Source organism: Lycorma delicatula, chromosome 4 (genome assembly GCF_047948215.1).
Source record: "Lycorma delicatula isolate Av1 chromosome 4, ASM4794821v1, whole genome shotgun sequence".
NCBI classification, from domain to species: Eukaryota; Metazoa; Arthropoda; class Insecta; order Hemiptera; family Fulgoridae; genus Lycorma; species Lycorma delicatula.
In genome coordinates this window covers 198,376,704-198,398,406 of record NC_134458.1, presented here as the reverse complement: position 1 = coordinate 198,398,406, position 21,703 = coordinate 198,376,704, and the positions used below count along the sequence as shown (strand labels likewise).

Sequence of the window (21,703 nt, the reverse complement as noted above, 5' to 3'; positions counted from 1 at the left end):
AATAGTTTTTCATGTTAGCTTAAAAAGTAGTTAAAAAAATAAGTTGTTAATTTTCTTGTATTTTTCGTAAATTCTTTGGGATAAATTTTAAGAACGGAATGAAATTTCACACGTTAATGCAGAAACGATCGGGGCTAAAAAGTGATAATCATCGAATATTTTCATTATAAAAGAACCGTCAAGCTTCAAAATCATCGGTAAAGATGTTAAACGAGATCAGTATCGGCAAATTCTACAAATCTATTATTAATTTATTTAAGTTAGTAAATGCAGGACGAGGACTATTCTCGCAGATACATACTTATAACTCGTTAACCTTTTAATATTTGAATTCAGCGTAAAAACACCTTCTTTATACAATTTTATTTATTACGTATAATTAAACGATAAGCCTGTTTGTATATCATATAATACATAGAAAAGAAATGGATAAATCAGGGCACAAAGAAAAAAAATACAAGTGAAAATAACCTTTACATTTTTAAGAAGAGCAATGCTGTTTTAAGTAGGAATACTCACATGTTTATCGATGAATAATGCAATGTTTTCAACCGCATAGATTTTTATTTACTGAATGGCCTTGTATGAAAATACTACATTAAATGTTTAATTTTATTTATTGATGTTAGTAGCCTAATGTCAAGAATTCTACATATAAATAACTAAATTATGTGAAAACTTTATGTAACATACATAGTATTACAATAAATTTATATATATATATCCTCGCACAAAATAAAATTCCAGGGTTATAATTTTTTTTAATATAACAATGTTATTTCATTCTTACTAAAAAGAAAAAAGTTTTTAAATAGAGTTATAATAAAGTACCTTGACACATCAAACATACATAGTATTACAACAAAAAAGGTTGATCCCATGTAACACTCAATTATTACGTATAATAGTAAAATAATAATAACCACTTAAAATAAGATGCATTAAATAATAACCTAATTATGATGTATTAAAAAACAAAAATGAACTTTCTCATATTAAATGCAATTAACAATAGTTATTGATGAAAGTTTAAGAGGGAAAAATATTTCTGAATTTAATATACAGTAAAATGTTAAATTTAATTCACAATAATTAAGATATTTATATATTTTATACATTTTTTTATAATTATACCACTGTAATTCATAGAATATATACAATAGAGCTTTAAAAAAAGGAAGTTTTTTATAATTAAAACTGTTATTTGAAACTACCGTTATCTCGTTAATTATTTTCTTACCGTATTATTTTGAATTAAGTTATTATGAACTGCAGGTCATGTCAATTTTTCATTAAAATTATTTTAACATATATATATATATAAATATATCGAGAGAAATAAAGTGAACTCCTTTTTTTAACGATTATTAGCAAGTTATAATTTTTAACTAGTACATTTTAATGAAGAAAAAATTAGAGATATAATATTTTTATGCTTTTTTTTTAGCGACATCGATCGCAAAAAGATTAGGAACATAATACGCTGCACCCAGAGTTTTTAATTTAAGCGATCTGCAGAAACTGTTTCGTCCAACGCGACTTTAATCTTAGGCGTTTTAGTTCAATTTGTAATTGACTCTTCAATTTCTAATTTGATACTCTTTCATTCGTTCCAGACGTTTTGAAATCATCTAACTATGAGATTTATAACTAGTTGGTAATTTCCTATAGAAAAAAAAGTCTGATTTATAGATAAACTAAGAGTTTACCATCTTATCCAGAACTAAAAAATTTTTATTATATTAAATTATATATATACGTAATTCTAAGACGCTATATAAAACAGTAATCCTTCCAAAAGTCTTATACGGTTCAGAAACACTACAAATATTCGCTAGCAAAAACAGAAGCAGAGTTGCATCATCAGAAACATATACGGTTCGAAATATAAGGATGGAATAATCGGACTAAGAAAAGCAGAAGCATAATATCAAGAAATATAAAATACTGAAACAACAAAGAGGAAAAGAAGGAAACCTTTTTCTGAGTATCTATACAGAATAAGAGACTGACAACAAAGAAAATATCAATCTCCCTCCCCGCAAATAGTTCACCTTGGAACGCGTTAGATCATTTATTTATTTGCGGTTGTTTCTTTTTCTTCTGTTTTTCTATCTGCCCAGTACCTCTTCATTCTTTCTTATATTTATTTCCTTCGTTCTTCAGAAAGTTCAGCTCTGTTCTTGCGTTTCGGTGCTTCCTGGAACTTTTTATATTCATCTTTTAATATTTTCTGTAAAATTTCTCTTTCTCTTATAATTTCTTCATTTCTTTTAGGTCTTCTTGGACTTGTGTGGACCGTTCGCCTTCAGTTTTTTACTTTGGAAAAAATAAATAATTTGATTTGTCGATCTTCTGGTATTCAATCTAAATAAACGGCAGTAAAATGCAATTCGTCTTTCCTTATCGTGTCTGACACAATTTTAGTATAAATAAAGTTTGTTACTTGGACCTGATTATTTTGAAATTACGGACCTAAAATTTTTCTTGAAATTTTACGTTCTTTTTTTTTAGATTTTCTAGTAGACCTTTGTCGCACAGTCTTAGGGTTTCTGCCCAGTAGAGTGTTTCCGGCTTTAACACAGTTTTAGTGTCGAAATTTTGAGTTCTCGATAAAGACTTTGTTATATGTGTTTTTCGTTAGCCGGAAAGCTAATTCCATTTTATTAGCTCTAACTGTTAATGCTTTTTCATCTAAAGAATTCCAACCGATCCGTTCACCGAGGTATTTGAAATTATCCGCTTTGGCTATTTTTTCATTATTTTTTACTAAGGAAGGAATTCCACCCGCACAGCAAAATAATTCAAACGGTAGATTAATTCTTACTGTTATATATACAAATATTATTTTAATATTTTAGAGCTCTATAAAATAATTACAGATTTAAAGAATAAGATATAATTTAACATAAAGGATACCATCCTCAGTTAACGGGTTGGACTTGGGAAACCGGGATGTATATTAAATTTTATGAGAGTGATATATAACTGAAATAATGATTCCTATATTCACTAGTTTAAATAATTACATACAGCAAGGAGACGTGCTTTTGTTTCAGAAATAAGAACCACCGAAAAAAGGTCAAGTTTCTTTTAAGGAAGTCCATTACCCGATTCGTAACTTTGTCGCCTGATTTTGAAATAAACGAGTAAATTATATTACAGCTTTCACTTAGAATACTGCTACAAGGTAAGAACAAACAGTTTAAATTAATTTTCATTCCCATTTTTACTATCGACTAAAAATAGAAAAAAAGTTATTCTTTTAATTACCATAATTCTGTAAATTCATTAAACGGTCTGTAAAACAGACTTTTCATCCCTTTTATGATGAAAATGAAAAAATGAAAGTGCGATAATGTAAATTAATTCTTTTGCTATTTATTTTGACTCGGTTCGGATTGTGATGTTATATTACTTTAACTGAAATAAATTTCAATCCGTTTAGTTTATTAACTTAAGATAAACGACACTATAGATAATTCACGTTGTCTTAACGTACTTAACGTCCTATCTGTATATGTATACGTAATAATATATTATATAAAAAAAACTTACCGCAAAAAACAATAAGAAGAAAAAAATAAAACCTACTCTTTTTACGGTAACTGGTATTGATGAAACGCATTAAGTTGCGAGAGATCCAATTGGTGACTGAATATTCATTAGAAATCAAATTTATTGATCACTGTATTTATGACGCAGGGCGAGTAACCTGGAGGTTTGGTAGGCGGATAGACATACTGTACGCTGTAATATGTAAGCACATATAAATGCATGTATGTGTTTCGAAGGGGTCCAGGAAGCGTTCGGTTGTTCAGTCAGTTCGACCTGTTGGACGAGTACACACACAAGTTTATTCCATTTTTGGAGACCTTCTTTTAAAACTACTTTTAAAATGAATGTACAAGGTAGAAGTAACATAGCGGTACATATGGAAACAAAGAAAAAAACAAACTAAAATTTAAAAAATACCCGACCTCGTTCTGCAATAATGAAATCCTAAAATCGAAAAACTATTTACTAAAGTTATATATGCATAAATATATTTATATAATTTGCTAAACCAAATTTTTAAATAAACCCATTAAAAATAATAAAGATATAAGACATCAATAAATTAACTTAATTTTACTTGCTTTTTTAATTTGTTTTTTTTTTTTTTTTGTTTTAATTCGTAAATATGAAAGGAAGCAAACAACAAAGTATTTCCAGAAAAGTCTTGTATACGTCAAATAAAATATTCCGCTTCAGCTAACTACGAAGAATATGAATTAATTTTTTTTAAAAAGATCCATAAATTCCAGACAAAGGGTTCATTAAAGCTTATTATCAAATGTTATTATTCAGAAGTGGAAAAATATATAATACATAAAACTGTACTATTTTTAGTTTCTCGGCGAATATAGCTAGATTAGCATACCCTGTCGCGACTTCGCCCACAATAGAGATGTAGCTTCACTCGCAATGCTTTTTTAATAGCAAACTTATTTTTTTATAAATAAAAAATATTTAATCGACAATGTTATACTTTTTTTTTCTTTTTTTGTCTTCAGTCATTTGACTGGTTTGATGCAGCTCTCCAAGATTCCCTATCTAGTGCTAGTCGTTTCATTTCAGTATACCCTCTACATCCTACATCCCTAACAATGTTATACTTAGATTTTCATTAAATCCTGATAAAACGGTAAATAAAATTTTTTATGAAAAATACTGAAGGAATATATAAACAATGAATTGTAGCCCAAAAATTAAATAAAGGAAAAAAAAGGAAGATAAAAAAATTGAACGATATTTTTTAGACCTATCCGTTTTGTGAATCAATTAAAATAGTTCAATAAACATAAACAAAAAATTTATTACAATCCTAAATCTAGCATCCCCGTCGTGGCTTTGCCCGTGCTCATGGTTACTTGCGCTAACCGTCACGATTAGAGGGTCATGGCTCGCTTCGCTCTCCCTTCCCGTTTTCTCCCGTTTCCCTTTCCGTTGCTTTCCTTTCCCCTTCATCTTCCCCCATTTACCTTTCCCCCTAAATCTTTCCTCTTCTCTTTTTTCTCTTTTTCCTTCCCATTTCCTTCTCCAGTTTTTCTTTTTTCCATTTTCCCCTTCTTCCCTTTTTACCCTCTTCCCTTTTAAATTTTTCGATTATTTCCCTTTTCCAATTTTTCACTTTCTCCGTTCTTCCCCGGTTTTCGATTCCAGCTGGTTTTCGATGAATTTCGGTATAGGTTCATTTTGCCGCTAAGCGAAATCACGGTAAAATTCTTTGTTATTCCTAATTTAAACGCAAAGCCTTTTCCGGACGCATGTTTATTATGAACTTTTTTCGTTATTTCAAACAGAGAAATACAGCTGTAAAATTTAACGGCAGTCTTCTGGGGCACTCACACACGCATTCTGTCGTTCTGCGCGCGCACACACGATGTATTAATATTACTTATTTGACAGATGTAATGAATTACTTCATTTCCATGCTTTACCTACGCTTTTAATCTCACCAAATTTTTTTTTGCATGTGACATCTTCAATTATTTGCCACATATTCTAATTTTTTAATTCCATTTTAATTTAATTATTTATTTATTTTAAATTTAATTTAATATTATTTTATTTCATTTAAATGATTTAATCCCTTTCCTCTTCCCCCATTTCCCTTTCCTCTTTTCTTTTTTCTCTTTTCCCTTTACATCTCCTTTTCCCCGTTTCCCCCTTTTTCTTTTTCCCATTTTTCCCTTTCTCCCTTCTTCCCGCCCGTAAATCGGTCCAGTAGTTTTTTATTCTATAGCGGACACACATATCGGAAACATTCCAATGGAATCGTAAAATATCTAGTATGGCGTATGTTGGTTTTACGTCCAACAGGTAGCGCTGTTAACACGAAATTTAGTTTTTTATCGATTTGAACCCCTTAAAACCAAAATTTCGCAAAATCCTTTCTTAGTGCACGCCTACTTAAAGATACGAAGGTATCCTGAAAATTTCAAGCCTCCACCTATAACAGTTTTGGTTGTACGTTGATTACGAGTCAGTGAATCAGTCAGGACATTCTCTTTTATATAAGAGATTACCTAATATATATTAAAGGGGAAAATACGGTCATCGTATTAAAAACAGGGTATCGGGTATTTTTGCAAATCTTTACGTTTTAGGGTCCGACTAGCCTCATCTAGACCAAAAAAACCGTATCTATTTGCCTATCCGTGAATTTGTGCCGCTGCTTTAGCTTTAGGCTTTATATCTAAAGACTGACCGAACCGATTTTCTTCACATTTGGTTCAAGTATTCTTATACACAAGGTATTTTGATCGTATTAATTATTTTTAATCTCGTTGCACGGATGAGAGAATATCGCGAGAAAATGATTTCGATTTTCTTCAGAGGCATTTTAGAGAAAACTTTATTAAAGAAAATTCATTACCTACAATACATATATAAACAACCGAAAAAAAGGTTTGTTTCAAAAAATCAACCCTCAACCCTTAAAAATGAAATGTATGTTTTTTCTTATTTTTCTCTATCCCCCTTCAATTTTTTTTTTTTTAATTTTTGAAAGTTTAAATTTCATACACAAAGATCAAGAAATGTTTAAAATTTTTAAAAATTATATACCCCGGACCAAAAATGCAGTTTTAGAAATTTTATTTTTCGTATTTTAGTCTCTATCGAAAGGATTGTTAGATTTACTTAAGAAAATTTGTTAAGTTTAACCTATGTGTATGAATATTTTAGAAAAATGTTTCTTAATATATATTACCGGCCTCTAAAAATTGTATATTCTGTTTTTTGGGGGTCTAATACATTTATAATTTTTATTATTAATGGCCGGGAAAGTCACGCAATACTTTGCCAGCTTTTTTCTTTTTCTTTAATAACCTACAAAATTAATTCGTTTCTTTAATCCTTTGAGGACTTACTTCTATAAAGTTTCCGTACAGCTTACTGATAGCGTATACTTATTTTCATGAATATAATTTATCTAAAGGTTCTGATGATTTGGACGGTAATATTTTTAGAAAACAATAAATTTCACCAGCTTTTAAGTTTCAAAACAAAGAAAAAAAAACGGCCTATAATACATGGGCCGTATGAATTGTAAGAATTCATACAATAATTTAATACTTGTATGAATTCTATTTTACAAAAACGAATTACTTATAAGTAAAATATGTAATTATATTTATTTCATAACTGGACTAAAGATTAAATAAACTAATAAATTTTTCTTTTATCATCAATCTTAACTAAAATTAAAAAAAAAAAAAAAAAAAAAAAAAAAAAAAAACATTAAAAATACCTCAAGAGGTTCATTTAAGTTTTCAAATGAAATTTTTTTTTAACAGACTTTTCGGGGGATTTTTCGGGGTTAGACAAACGGACAAATGAACGAAGATGACTGACAGCTACATAAACGAAAAACCTTTTTCAGTTATTTATTTTTAAATCGTACATCTTTCATTAATAGATTTTTCTTATTTGTTTATAAACGTTTACATTACGATTTTGATTAAAAATAAAAAAAATAGTATTTATTTTCGTATTAAATCGTATATAGTTTATATTTCCAATTTATACTAAATATGAGATCTGAAATGAATAGTTTGCTTATAAAATGAATATTTGTGTTTCATTTACAATTTTACAATTTCATATTCATTTACTTCGTAAATAAAATAATAACAGAACCTTGATTTTTATAAAAAAATATGCAACTTTTTTAAATTTGACACAACCAATGTAAAATTGTCCCAGTGTATTTTTTTTCAACGCAATTATTATACAGGTAAGTTAAAAGAGGTACGGGTATGGAAACAAAACAGGTGAGGCAGTCAGCCGAGGCGGTATAATGGAATAACAGACGTACTGGCAACAACAACAAACTCGCATCATTGTTATAAGATACGTACGTACTAAGAATGTTGCAGTGCAATATATTACGAGGAAGCAAGAAAGCAACTACACACACACACACACACACACACACACACACACACACACACACACACACACACACACACACACACACTCTCACACACACACACACACACACACACACACACACACACACACACACACCAATACACTATGCAGTGTTTATATGTGTGCGTGCGAGTGTGTGTGTGAGTGAGTGTGTGTGTGTGTGTGTGTGTGTGTGTGTGTGTGTGTGTGTGTGTGTGTGTGTGTGTAGAATTTCATGACTACACTCACAATGTTGCTCACTCATTCGCTTGCGAGTAAAGTAATTGTTGGCAGCAATTGAGTACCGCTAGACCCACGAGGTATATACCGTACAGCTATAAATAAACACACATCTAAAATTATTACATACTCATTGCTTTAGGCTAAAATTTATTTCATTGCAACACGGAAGGACGGTGTACTCAGAAAGAAAGGGAAGAATAAAGAAAGAGAGTATTATTTAAGAATCACGCTACTTCTACTGCTTGTCACTCTTCAGCACCTACAAAAATCAAGGTCGCGTGTACATTTACTAATGTACAACCAGTTATCTTCCCGAACGGTAATTTGAATCTGTACATCACCGAATTTTAAAATGATCTGTTAAAGTCTAGTTAACATTTGTGAAATGAAGTATTAAAAAAAAACTCTGGGACAGTTCTGCGCAAGAAGGCTGATTTTTCGTTTTCGACGCCCTCACTATTTCGCAGTCAGAAACGCATTTTCAGAGTCAACGCCATACATACGTTCGATTAACAAGTAGACCCTACGCACAAGAATAACCTCAAGTTAAGGTTGTGTTATCTGTTGTCGACTTTAAAAATTGAGCATAGCACATGAACGACTCGAGCAATCTTCATCAAATTTTCACCAGTACAACTTCAGGTAGACCGCTACAATATAACTAAATTTCAATGAAATCGACCAAGTAGTTTTGTAAATTTTCGAGCCACAAATTTATACATAGGTCTATATATATAAAAGGAAATTACATTTTAAGTGAATGGTATTTTCGTAATCCTCATACCTCAACGCGTAAAGAAAATTAAATTTCACCTTCATCCCCACCGTACAACCAAAAGTAATACCGTACTTTTTTCAAAAAGTTGGTAAAAAAAAAAAGATTACGGTATTTCAAAGAGTATATAACAAGAACGAAGGTTTAATAATCGTTAATTAAGTTATTCTTAATTAAGCACATTCTTTTATAAAGAATACTAAACCGAATATTCTAAATTAAAGATAATGCCGTTTCTTGTTCTAATACGGCAATCAGTACAAACACATTTCCATAGATCTGAAAAGATCAGTACAAACAGCCAAAGAAATGGATATTGTTATTACACTTTTAGTTCACGCTCGTCTTCATGTCAATCCGTAATACTTTATTCCAGCTTAATGCTTTTATATTTTAAAGCAAAGGAGAAAAATAAAGGTTTGAACTTTTGTTGAATAAAACTTATAAGTTGAGAAGAATGGAAGAAAAGGAAACGAGGGACAAAATGAGGAATAAACACGGTAAGAAAGGAAGGGAATCGGATAAGGATGGAAAGAAAAACGAAAAAATTGTGAAAGTATCGCAAACTAAAAAAAAGGATCGTGGAGATAAAAGTACAAGGCAAAAAAATATGAAAGATAAAACAAAGATACCAAAAATCAAGAAAACCGAAGAATATCCAGTAGCTATCTACCATAAAATAAATTTACAAAGCAAAAAAGGATATAATCGATCCCTAACGAATGTATAATAAATTAAATGAAAGGAAAAAAGTGGATTATCCTGTTTATCTTAGAAGTACAAAAGTTAAAATAGCATGTTAATTGAATTCCACTCATTAAAGCGCATCGGTAACAAGGTAACTGAAGTCAAAAATATTATATATGGCAAACATAAAAAAGATTTTTTAAAACTGTAATATTTTGGGCTTTGCTTCACTTTTTTCGTAAACTATTATATACACATAATAGTTTGTATAGTTTTATATATATATATATATATATATATATATATATATATATATATATATATATATATTTCTGAGACTTTTATTCAATTTTTCAGGTTAAAAACATTTTTTTAAAAATCACCAAATTTTTCCCTTAATCTGTTTCCAAAGAATTTCAATATAGCTTCATCATTTTACGCTTTGAGCAGAAATCAGGGCGAAATATTTCGTCAAAACTTCAAAACAAATTGTTTCCAGACATGTGTTTATATAAACTTTTTTTTTCTTATAATAATGTTCCAAATTAGTTCCACGCTATGGCCGTGAAATTTTGAATGGCTATATGTATATCGATATATATAAATATATGTAGAGGTCTTATTTATTTCTGGTTTTATCAATAATAATTAAAAGAACAGTTAGTTAAATTAATGTTAGAAAACTATAAAGATGAAAATTTTACAGTACATATTTAATGTAATAATAGTAGCAAACCGATATATTGAAATATTATTGATATTTTACGGTAATAATATAACGTAATAAATTACGCCTCAAGATGCACGTAAATGATATAGAAATACAGTATATTTAAATATGATGTTACGATATACCCGTCAAACATAACCTATGTAAGGTAAGTAACGAGTGGAAACTGCATTAAACTTGCCGTTCATAATTATTTTTTTCTTAACTAAATACAGTCCAAAGTAGTTCACAATATAGTGCGGTATTTCAATATATAAATATTCATCTATCAGCCCGATCAAAAACCCTACCGTTTAATTAGTTTCATAGATAAACATCGATTCAAATCTTCCAAGTACATATAAATGTCTTCTCCCCCTTTTTTCTTATACGTAATACTTTTAACTTACCTATACTTCTCTCCTCTAACATATTATTTATATAATCATCATCATGTAGCAACACATCACATCTTAACGATGATAAAATCTAGCGCAGTCGCCTACACTCACTGTAGTTATCCGATCCGCCTACATAACTTAATCTAACCTAGCAAGACCGACCGATTAACCGGCACCGAGACCGAATAATATACAATAAACAATATAAAGGTGTAATTTTTATTTTTTAACTTTAAGTAAGAATTATTCATGAAATTCACCTGTGAATACATTAAAGTTCTTAAATAGATTTTATATAACATTGAATAACCATTGCTAATATTATTTAAATCATAACACTACGTAAAACAGTTTAAATGGACGTAAAAAGAAAAGCGTTACGTTATATGATAAAATAAATTATCAGGTATTAAACATTAAAAAAAAAATTATTAGACTTAAATTTAAATGAATTAAAACTGAATGTAAAAAATTATTACTTTTAAATGATCGATAGGACTTCAAATCGTAGAATTTTTTTTAAATTATTATTTTTGTGCAATTTAAAAATGTCAGTTTTAAAAAAATGGCACCGAACGATATTACTAAACTTTATCGTTAATTTGGATAATACTTAAAATTTTCTCATCTATGTAAAACACGACAATTATCAAATAATTTGGACTTTTTGAACAAAGAACAAAGTTTTAAATAAATTTACCACAATTCGGGATAGAGATTAAGGCCTTTTCGCCAAAAAATTCTTAATTTAAAAAAAGATTCTGAGCTGGTAATAGTTTAGTAAAGATTAAAAAAAGCTGGCAAAGTATTGGATGACTTTCCCAGCTAGATCAATTAAATATCATTCGATAAAGTACAAATTTCACAAAATAAAGTATAATTTTTATGAAAGTAATGAAAAAAATTGCTTCTCGTTTTGGTCCGCGTACAATATAGATGCCAAATCTACTTTAATTTTAATAGTCCTTAAAGTGATGAGGAAAAATACAAAAACGGTTTTTAATAATAAAAAAAGAGTTACAGCCAAAAAAAGGGAAGAATATCCAATATTTAGAAGCGCAGAATAAATTTTTAGAAACAATTGTTCGAAAATATTCATATCTACGTTAAACTTGAAAAATTCTCTTCGGTAAAGTTCTCTAAATCTAACAATCTCGTCAATAAAAACTAAAATAGGAAAAAGATAATTTTCAGAAAAACCGTTCTCCATTTTAGATCTTAATTTAAAAATAATTTAGGTCGTAATTTAAAAAAAAAATTGTAGACGTTTCTTGATAGCTCTAGATGTATAAACGTTAAAAAAAAATTCAAAAATATTTAAACCGAATGGAGATAGAATAGAAAAATAAAAATTAACCCCAATCTCTTAAAATTGAAATTTTAGGAGCCGGGGGTTGATTTTTGGAAAATATTATTCTGGATTATTTATGTATGTATTGCAGGTAACACCTGAATGTAAATGAAGGGAAAATTAAAGAAATATTTGTTGGTCCTCAAATAAGACAGTTGGTCGAAGATGATGTATTTAACTCGATGTTAAATAATGTAGAAAGTGCAGTTTGGGCTTCATTTAAAGACGTTCGCAAAAATTTTCTCGGCAAAAAAAATCCGATTATTACCACGATATTGTTAATCAACTTCTTACTTCATACAGAGCTACAGGATGTAATATGTCTTTGAAAATACATTTTTTCCACACACATCTGGGTTTTTTCTCGGACAACCTCAGAAACGTGACGAACACGGTGAACGTTTCCAGCAAGACATTTCGGTGATGGAAAGCCGCTATAAAGGGAAATGGAATACTAACATGGTAGCCGATTACTGTTGGACATTAATTCGGGAGGTGCCTGAGGCTATTTATAAAAGAAAAGCATCACCGAAATCATTCTAAAACAGGTATGGCCATGCAAAATTATAAATTTTACAAATTTTAACTATATTTTCCCTTAATTTTTTTTGAAGCGTAATTTATTTAAAACTAATGGTGATTAAAAAATTGTATTTACAGATTTGCAACGTATGCGAAAAGGAATTCAGGAAATGGTATCACTCTTAGAGAAACATAAATTTTTTTTTGTCTATCAGTGATAGTTTCTTAATGTTAAAAAAAATTTTATTTTATTTATGTTATACTACTGAAGATGATTCCATTCGAATCGAAATAGCTAAATATAGCTATTTCGATTTTTATAAAAACACTATATATAGTGTTTTTATAAAAAAATAAAGTGTCAATTTTGAAAATTAATACAAGTGTTTCTATTTGTTGTAATAATTGACAAATCAAACTCAACAAGTTTAACAAACACAAACGCATTTACAGCACGTCTGGAGTAATGGAAGCGAGAGCAGCTTCAATCCTGTGCCTAAAGTCGGGTAGATCAGCAGGTAACTAGGAGCACGTACAAGATCTTTTATAAAACCCCAAAGGAAAAAATAACATGAGGGACATACCAGGTGACCTTGGACACTACCATAAACAAGCTCTGTCATCGGATCCAAGTCATGTTACCGGTCAAAGCCACTGCACGTGCTGTCCAGTGTTCAATACGGGTTTGATGGTCGTGACCACACTTTAACATGTGGCGACTTACGAGGCGTTCCTGGATACTCTGTTTTCAGATGCTCCGGAGGGTGAAGCAGTAGTCGGCGTTAGGGCGGATGAGACACCCATTTCCTGGCGTACGGGCTGTGGAACCCGTAGATGACCGAGTGATTTCTCGAATGGCACTGAGAAAGGCACCGGGGATTGACCAACTTGACCCGGATATTTTCTACCATCTGCTGCCTATCATAAGAGAGCCGCTTGGCAGACTGTTCTCGGGGTGCCTAAACTTGGGTTGCTTTCCGACTTGTTGGAAGGTGGCTTTGGTAAGGGCGCTCTTGAAATCAGGAAAGGTCAGCAGTTATCGGCCCATCAGCCGGTAATCGGCAAGTTGCTTGAAAGACTGGTTGTGGAACGGCTCTGAGTTCATCGATATGAACTCATTTCTAATTCGAAGCCAGTATGGCTTCATGAAAGGGGTTGGCACCGAGAATTGCATCTTAAATGTTCTTGCCAAGGTGGAAAGCGACTGTAAATAAGTTTTGGCAATTTTTATTGACATAGAGGCAGCATTTTTTCCTTTGTTAGAGTTCTTTCCTCTATGAGTTGGAACTCCGCAATATTCCCATAGCCCTGCAGGCTGTAGTGCGTGACTACTTGTCGGATCGCACGGCTCTTTTTAAGGATGCGCACCTAGTTGTGGAAAAATCCGTCAACAGGGGGAGCCCGCAGGGCCCCGTTCTCGGTCCCTTGCTGTGGAACCTGATATTCGACGGATTTTTGGGACTGACATTCCCGGAAGGGGTCACGGCCCAGGCTTTCGCTGATGACTGTCTCCTGTTAGTTCGTGGTAATTCACGACCGCAATTAGAAGACCGAGCGCAGGCAGCTTTGTCAACCGCAGAGGGCTGGATGGACATTCAAAATTTAAGGATTTCTGTGCCCAAGACTAAGTTTATGCTTCTCAAGGGTGCAGACAAATTATCATACAGTCGTAACCCCCGTATTAAGTATAAAGACTGTGTAATCAGTCGAGTTCGAGTTCATAAGTAGCTAGGTGTTTTGTTTGATGAAAAGTTGCTGTTTAACAATCACATTAGGCGGACGCCGTGTCTGTGATGCAAAAACTTAGGAAGCTTGCTCGAAAGGATTACGGACTGTCTGGCCGTCATTTGTACATGGTGTACCGAAGTGTCTTCGAAAGTATGACCTCTTACGCCGCGTCCGACTGGGCGCATAGGTTGGAAAGAAATCGAGCACTTATTCAAAATTTAAGAAGTGCCCAGCGGAAAGCCTTAATTGTACGCACTGTTGTTTTTAAAGCAAGCCAGATTAAGTATCCAAGCGTTGTAATGGTTGAGACAGGAACTTGCTGTCATTCAGCGGCCTAGGCGTGGCAGCGAATTGCTGTGTTTGACGAGATAAATTGAATTATTGATAATCATATATGTTTTAGTAGAGGACGGGGTGTGCCTTCCCATTTTAGTGCAGGTTAGGTCTGGGAGCTCGTTAGGACACTATTCGCTATACTCTTTCGAGGTTCAGTAGTCATTTGTGGCACAGACCTTCGGTCTTATGTTTTAGGGCGACCGAATGTGGTAGTGGCGGGAGAAATGCCAAGCAAACCAAAAACCTTACTCTTTTCTTTACACATCCATCAGATTTTGTCAAATAGATCATGCCACCGACGTATGATATTGTTACTCCAAGGATCATAATTAAACTTACTACAGAACCCATGTCGAATTGTAATTATAGATTCACATTTGGCAAATTACAAATAAAGAAGGTTTCCTATTCAGGAGATGCCGTCTTTATTAGTGGCGCTATCTTTATTAGTAGCGCTATCTTTATTAGCAATGCGCGCAAGCAAAACTGCTTTTTTATTTCTTTGATTCTAGCCTTAAATCAACAAGTTCACCTCATCCAAGAGATATAACAAATTGAACTTTATTTGTTTTTGTACATCCGGTATACAATATTCCAAGACAAGGGTCTATTATTACTAATAGGAAGAGGAATTCTTTTTAAAAAAGCAAAATAAATTTTTAAAAATGAAAAATATATTAAAAGATAAGTATTTACAATGATAAATAATGATTAAATCTTGTGAGGAACTCAACTAAATTTATCGGAAATACGAAACATGTGATAAGAAAAATACATTTTGGAAGTTTTTTGATTAACTGAATCGAAAAAAACGATACGAATTTACCAAACACAATAAATAAAATGTTTATATATATATATATATATATATATATATGTTGTGTGTGTGTGTGTGTGTGTTATAAAAACGATTAAATTGCATCAATGAATAAAAAATTGCGAGATTACCCTGTTGTGCTTGTCATTCTGGGCAGCTGTTTTATTGGAAAAGACTTAATGTTGAGTTCCTGGGGCAGAATTAATATTTTATAAAAAAACGTGTTCGTTAACAGTAAGCTTATTTTTTCCCCTAATCACCTCATTATCATTTATCATATTAATTTTCAAGCTCATTACAGATCCCACTTAGCAAGACACGACCACCCATTAGGTGCCCCAGAAGAGACAGAACGATACACTTAGGACATTTTTTATAACCATCATCATCAAAATACTGCACGAATATTTTATCATAAAATTATCAAAATATAAATTACTAATTATTATCACAAAAATTAGTAGTTTAAAAATCAACAGTAATTAGTAAATACAAATCATTACCTTAGTTCTATTTAATGGTATAGTAAAATCCCACCCGGGTGCGACAAACAGATAACCGCATTTCGCTATTTTTCGACTAGCCTGAAACAAATATTTACAAAAATCAACAAGTAATATAAAACAATGCAAAATCAATTAAAATAAAATTCATAAATTAACAATTATAGTCTAAATTTAAAAAATATATTTTTACATTATTATGCGATATTATTCAAAGAATTTGTTTAATTATAATTATTTTTATAAATCTACAAGTAATGATTACAAATCAAACGTACAACCTTTTATTTATTTACTTATTTTTTTTTTTTGGCAACTAGATGCTAACGCTCAATTATAGTTATGATAAATGAATTTTATAACTAGTAAAAAAACCAAACCTGTCTGGGATTCAGATCACAATATTCTGAATGAAAGTAAGAATACTGCAAAGTATATATATATATATATACTGCTCGCTGACATACCTAAACAGTTGTTCCCTGAGAAAATTTACGAAAGAGGGTAGGAATTTCATGGGAATATGTGAGGGCGGACGATCATTCTCAGGCTTCGAGTTGGGTCCGGTCCAGCAGGTAAATATTATAGGAGTATAAATACTCCTAGGAATCCCAGTTGAAATTAGTCTGCGAGATCTAAGTCTGCGGGATCAGTTTTGTGAGATGTCAGTCTGCGAGGAGATTCTGCAAGAGAGTATTCCGCGAGGAGGATAGTGAAGGAGCGAATTTCTTGTACATAAAGTTCGACGCGATTAAGATGACGTTACAAATAATTCCAGTACATGAAAACAAGAAGTGGTTCGGTGAGGTACTTTGAGACTATAAGTGAAAGAGATAATGTACTAAATTTCATTCATAAATTGTTAGGGTAGTTTTATTTCTGAACAGCAAAGGTATTTGCAGTAAAAGAATAATTTTTTGCTTTATACTTGTCTTATCTATTGTAACTATTGTGTTAATACATGACTAACGGTTAAAGTATTAAGACTAGCCGTCATGTAAATGTCTTTTGGCAATGGGACTGAATTTTTCTTTTCTGTATTTAATTACCTGTAAATAAATCCTGACGATTATTTTAAATTCTGTTTTGTATGCAATCGCTGTTTTTTATTTATTTTTTTTTTTTTGTGTATTTTTACGGGCATCGACTACTAAGATCATTAGCCCTCGTCACATTGTTAAAGGAAATTAGTATCACCATGTGGATCGTCATATGTAAGGGTGTAAAGGGCCCTTACATTTTATTTAAAAACAAACTACACAGAAACATTAAAACACCACTAAAACAAAAACAAAACAACATTTATGGGGTGTAAATGGCCCCAAAATTAAAATTTGAGATAAAATTCTCAAAGAAGATAAAAGTAAAACTATAAAAACAATACCATACAATTCCATTTATTTTGTTATACCCGTCTCGTTTAGTTGTTAATTTTAGCACCCTCAGGGCGACAAGAACCGCCGTGAAGCAGTATATTAGTGGCGCCAGGATGCCGTGGCAATTGACTACTTATAAACAGGCTACAGGCATCCATTGCGCTTACCCACAGCCTCGCGCCCTCAGTCCACCCATGAGGGTCTCTCATGCCATCATCGGACACACCCCGACTCACTGCTCTTGAATGCAGACGAGCCAGGGTGGCCTAGGCAAGAGGGATACCTCCCGTCACTACACGTGTCACGCTTCGAGAATTCCACATTTAAATGAAACTACATCTTAAGAGATTCTTTAACACAGCTTTAAAATTTTTCACTTTTATAGACTTCTAAGAAGTCCACTGGCGTGTAAAAATGCAACTATCTTTTCTTCATTTCCATTATCCAGATCAGCAGTAATATTATTTCTAAAACGGAACCTCTTTCTGAGGTCCTCATATATGGTACACTCTTCTATTAGATGCTTGACTGTCAGTGTTTAATTACAAACACCGCACATTGGTCTCTCTTCGCCGGTTAACAAATATGAATTTGTTAATCGCGTGTGACCGATTCTAAGTCTGGTCACAGCTACTTGTTCTCGGCGAGTCAACTTCACGCGGCTTTTCCATTTATTTGAAGAAGTTTTAACTGAGTTTTTAACTACTCTATTCAGTATTCCACTTGTTTTTAACTACGTTAGTTAGATAGTTTTTAACATCTACCACTCTTAAAGGAAATGCATCCAAATCCAACAGTCCCAGACTGTTGCCTTTCTGGCACCTTTGTCTGCGCTCATTACCTGTAATACCAGCATGCCCTGGAGTCCATACAAATACCCATCGCTGTCCTCGTTGATTTAAAACGTATAAAATAGAGAGGATGTTTGAAATTAGTACATCCTTAATGTTTTTGTTCCGAATTGCAACAAGTGCACTTAGAGAATCGGAACATATTAGCACTCTCTCTTCGCAATAATGTTCTGTGAAGCGAAGAGCTTGCTGAATGGCAGTAAGTTCTGCCGTATAAACACTGGCCATATCTGGCAGTTTCCAACAATGGGCTTCTCCATTTACATATATGGAGCATCCAACACCATGTTCGGTTTTAGAACCGTCAGTATAAATTCTAATATGTTCTTCGTAACTACTGACGGATGCCAAAACTTCCTGTTGGATGATCACTGCTGGCTTCTTTTTTATTTCTCCCTGAGAGAGATCCAACCTTGTATTTACCGCTGGCAAAGGCCATGGCGGTATTTCTCTTGTGGAAATTGCTATTGTATCTGGAATAGCAATTTCGTATTTTCTTCTTAATTCGTGGTACCTAATTCCGGCTAGTCTGGAATAGGTAGCACGACGTTCATATACTGCAGCCATTGGATGATTCATGAAAAGTTTATTATGTATATGGGCAGAAAAAGCCCATACGTTTGCTGCATATCTTAACAAAACGATCTCTCTTCTATAATGTAGTGGCATTATTCCGGCTTCGGAGATTAGACTTGTCGCCGGACTTGTGCGGAAAGCGTCTGTCGCATATCTAATTCCGCTATTATGAATTACGTCTAACTTTCTTAAATGCGACTTCCTAGCGGATGAATATACAATTCATCCGTAGTCTAGTTTCGATTGAACCAATGCCTTATAAAGTCTCAATAATATCTCTTTATCTGAGCCCCAATTAATATTCGATAAACATTTGATAATGTTTAGGGCTTTTTGCATCTAACACTCAAGCCCTGTATGTGTAATCCCCATGTAAGGGATTTATCCAATACTAGTCCTAAAAATCTCACGTCGTCTTTATATTGTAGTGGATCATTGCCGATTGTCAACGTAGGACTTTGATGAGGAATTCTCTTCCTACAAAAGTGTACACAGCACGTTTTTTCTGGTGAAAATTGGAATCCATTATTCCTTGCAACTTCATTTAGAGCGTTGATCGCTCGTTGCAATTTGTATTTCACCATAGCAGTCTTGTTGCTGGCATACACAATTGCCAAAGCATCAACACAGACGCTTTTGCTGATTTCTACTGGAATGGCTAATATCAATTTATTAATGGGGATCATAAACAAGGTACCGCTCAACGGCGAACCTTGTGGTATGCCATTTTCCAAGATTTTTATAGATGAATATTCGTTGTTTACACGTACTTGGAAAGTACGGTCATTCATATAGTTGCTCAATAAGATTGGCAGTTTGCCACGAATGCACCATTCATGTATCTGAAGCATTATACCATGGTCAGATCGAAAGCCTTCTGAAGATCAAAGAAGACTCCGACACAATGTTTCCTTGTAATAAAGCTGTTATATATAACGTTCTCTAAGTTAATCATTTGATCAGTGGTAGAATGGTATTGACGAAAACCTGCTTGATATGGTGATATCAGGTTTTATTTTTCCAAAACCCAAACGAGTCGATTATTAATAATTTTTTCGAATATTTTTCCCATAGCACACGTCAAGGAAATAGGACGGTAGCTATTGGGATCTGTTAAATCTTTATTTTTCTTTGGTACTGGAAGAACATGAGCTTTTTTCCACTGCTGCGGGTACATTCCATCCCGCCATATTTGATTATAAAGTTCTAATGATCTGCGTTTTGCAGTGGTATTCAGCTGCCTGATCATATTATAATGGATTTCATCCGGACCAGCAGCTGTGTTGCCTGCTTTTTCCAACGCTTTTACGAATTCTTCCATTTTAAATGGTATATTATGTGAGTAATTATACTCAGTTCTAAAATTTAGTAGACCTTCAAGTTGTTCTTTTTTGGTCCGAAAACCTTCTTCGTAGTTAGCCGTTTTGCTGGCCTTTTCGAAGTGATTGGACAATAGCTCTGTGATTTCGTTTGGAGTGTCTTTAATTTCATCTTAATCTTGAAGGCTAGTTATGGGAGCAAAGTTTTTACGCTCACAAATCGCTTTCATTTTCCTCCAAACGTCTGCTGCAGTAGTAGTTCTGTCAATGGATGACACGTATTGATGCCAGGATCGTTTCTTTGAATCTGTCATAAGACGTTTTGTATACGCCCTGTATTTTTTAAAGGCAATAAGATTCTCTGTGGTTGGACGTTTTTTAAAGGCGTTATACGCTCTTTTCTTCCTTTTAATAGCTTCACTTATTTCTTCGTTCCACCATGGAACGGGTTGTTTCGTAAGTTTCCCAGATGTTTTGGGAATAAATCCTGCTGCCGACTCAAGTATCGTATTTGTTATGGCGTCGACATCGTTTCCGATAACTCGAGTTGTTTCAGGGGGTATCGTTCTAGCTGTGAAGCTCGTCCAGTCTGCCTTATCAAATAACCATTTACAAGAACAGTTACAAGATTACAGTTACAAGAAAAACATATCTTGTAACATCAGTTACAATTTGCACCGGGAAATGATCGCTTCCATGCAAATCGTCTAAGACATGGAAGCTGTACCTCGGTGCTATCAATCCGCTTATAAGTGCAAGATCTATACAGGACGTCGATCCATCTCTGGCATTGAAAAAGGTTCCTGATCCGTCGTTTAAAATAATAAGTTCAGAATTCATCAGGAACCTTTCCAGTCCTCTTCCACGGGGATCTACTCGATCCGATCCCCAAAGAGAATTATGAGCATTAAAATCACCCACCAATAAGACAGGTGGGGGAAGCTCAGATATTAATCGCGCTATGTCATCCTCCTTCCGATCAAAATTCGGTAAGTATATGCTGCAGACAGTGACCTGAAGCGGACGCTTCATTCCAACGGCGACCGCTTGTAGGTTTGTATTTAGATCAACAATTCCTTAATTTTTCATCCGATTTAAAAAAAAAAAAAAATATTGAAATTTAATTTCTATTAAAGTTATACACAATTTTTGACACTAAATTTTATGTCTGTCGGGTAATCCTTACCAGAAATATATAAAAAAACTATAACCCCAATAACAGATTATTATATAATTCATAAATAAGCTGAGATCATAAAAATTGATGACGGATTCAACATATGGATAAACCCTTCTACCGAAAATGTTATATTTGTAATGCATAACATAGACTGATTGATGAAGAATATAACAAACTTTCAGGACATGTTCTACTGGTGAAAATAAAGAAGTTTATATAACATAGGTCCGGAAAAGTTTAGTTCAGCAAGTGTCGATTCTAGAGAGTGCACCTTCGGTAAAATTAAACCAGACTGTAATTCTTGTAATCGAAATTAAGAGGTAAATCTAGTGGTTTTATATGAAATCTGACCTGAAAAACTGAAAAAAAT

At 32.7% G+C, this 21,703-nt stretch overlaps 1 protein-coding gene across 9 annotated transcripts in view; it reads right to left on the bottom strand.

The window, feature by feature from the left end:
- osp (myosin phosphatase Rho interacting protein outspread) overlaps positions 1–21,703 on the bottom strand; it is a 679,682-nt gene that overhangs the window by 322,420 nt on the left and 335,559 nt on the right. For all 9 annotated transcript variants that reach the window (XR_012756241.1, XR_012756240.1, XR_012756239.1 and 6 more), the window contains exon 2: positions 16,032–16,112. Coding sequence is in view for 5 of the 9 variants with exons in the window: in XM_075364979.1 (XP_075221094.1) it covers positions 16,032–16,112 (81 nt within the window). In the remaining 4 variants the exon portion in view is untranslated. The remainder of the gene's footprint in view (positions 1–16,031; positions 16,113–21,703) is intronic.